We start from the raw sequence: 1,670 nt of genomic DNA on the forward strand, positions 1-1,670 counted from the left end.
TCTCTGTCCAAATATTTATGGACCTAACTGTATGTCAAGTTCAAGGGAGTTTTCTTCACTTCCTGTCTTGTAGGCACATTAACAAATGAAAGCAAATCTGCCCATACTGATGGAAATCTTCTCTAAGATGTCAGATGTGCTCTTTGGGAGATATTTCTGTTACAATAGCAAATGAAAATTAATCATCTTTTTCTTTCCTTCAGTTTTTCTGCTGTTGACATTTAGGTCATAAGCACATTTAATGGGTTGTCTGCATGCACCTTAAGGCCTATTTTGCAATTATGGCTGGTGTTTTCCTGTTTATCTAATTACAAAATGGTAGAAATTGTACCCTTGTGTTCGTTGACTAAGCTTTGTAAAAAAAACTCCCACGTTCTACAATTCTTTAGACAAAAACCCAAAAGGTAAAAAAAACTTCATATTAAGTAAAAGTAGTACTAAACTGCCTAGTGCTGGGTGGGCTTTTGTCATAATATGCATGTATTATGGCTCACTTACAGTAAATTACAAACTGAAGTTTCACTGGCACTGGGAGTGAGAAGCAAGAGTCCACTGCTCAGTACTTGCACCAGAGAGTGCACAAAGAAAATAAAGTACTAGAGAGATTTTTTTGTACCTCTTTTACTGTTAATGTTTCTTCCAAGATAATCTCTTGCTCTTTTCCTTCATGCAGTTCAGTGCCAAGAACAAAGGACAGGAAGACCTGTGGATGTACATCATTTTTGTAAGCTTTACATCAAAACATAGAAATTCAATATTCAGGGTTCATTTAAACCTATCCACCGTGAATACATTAGTATGCTGAAATGCTAATCTTTTTAACCACATACCATTGCACAGATGCCTTACACCACATTACAATGCACTACCGTTTGTTGCAGTGTGCTGCATCAGAAAATGCTACAGGTCTGGGTTTTATTTTTGCAAGTTAAGAAGTTACGCAAGGTTCATTAATGCACTGTACCAGAAGGGATAGAAGAAAATGCGCCCTTTATTGTTTCAAATTAATATAAAGCAAAAAAATAGACATTAATAAAAGATGAGGTGTAGCTTTCAATACCAACCTCTGAGGCAGCCGGTGCTCTTCCTCTACAGATTGCCAGGGTGCTTCCAGGTTTCAGTTCAGCTGCCTGCAAAGTGATATCCTCTGGTACTGCAAACACAGAAATACTTCATAGCTTACCATAGTTGGTCTCAGTCAAACAAAAAATATGTTATGGTAATGTCCTCTTGGGTGACAGAAGGAGTTTCTAGTTTCTCTAAAACCTTAAAGTCTATATTTAATGCACTTAGACAGGAGCTGCGGGGTTTAGGATTTTAAGAAAGCTAGTGAAAGCTTTATAAATACTTTGGGACTCTTTAGGCACATGCAATACAGAAAGCTGTGCTAATGCTAGAATGTTTTACTAGCCAGTGACTAAAACATGGTTTATTTTGAAGCATATCCTATTTAGGAAAGAATCCTTACATAAACACAGATTTTCCAGAATAGCCTGATGTGGTTGATTGGATGGAATAATGCATAACATTGCCATTCTGACTAACTTTGATTTATTGTGTATACACACTACTATTTTAGTGTACCATTTTAAATTTCTTAGTATAGTACCTGGAGGAAGCAATCTCCCACTTCGGTGGACAGGTCTCAGACACGTATTGCCTAACAAAAA

General features: G+C 36.8%; 1 protein-coding gene across 1 annotated transcript in view; it reads right to left on the reverse strand.

Annotated features, from left to right (window-relative positions):
• The window catches only part of LOC140321111 (ubiquitin carboxyl-terminal hydrolase 40-like), a gene marked incomplete at its 3' end in the record, with an annotated part of 7,389 nt that overhangs the window by 2,825 nt on the left and 2,894 nt on the right, over positions 1–1,670 (reverse strand). Inside the window, exon 5 of the mRNA XM_072397982.1 lies at positions 617–703. Coding sequence (XP_072254083.1) covers positions 617–703 — 87 coding nt within the window. The remainder of the gene's footprint in view (positions 1–616; positions 704–1,670) is intronic.

This window comes from Pyxicephalus adspersus, unplaced genomic scaffold (assembly GCF_032062135.1).
Source record: "Pyxicephalus adspersus unplaced genomic scaffold, UCB_Pads_2.0 Sca748, whole genome shotgun sequence".
NCBI classification, from domain to species: domain Eukaryota; kingdom Metazoa; phylum Chordata; class Amphibia; order Anura; family Pyxicephalidae; genus Pyxicephalus; species Pyxicephalus adspersus.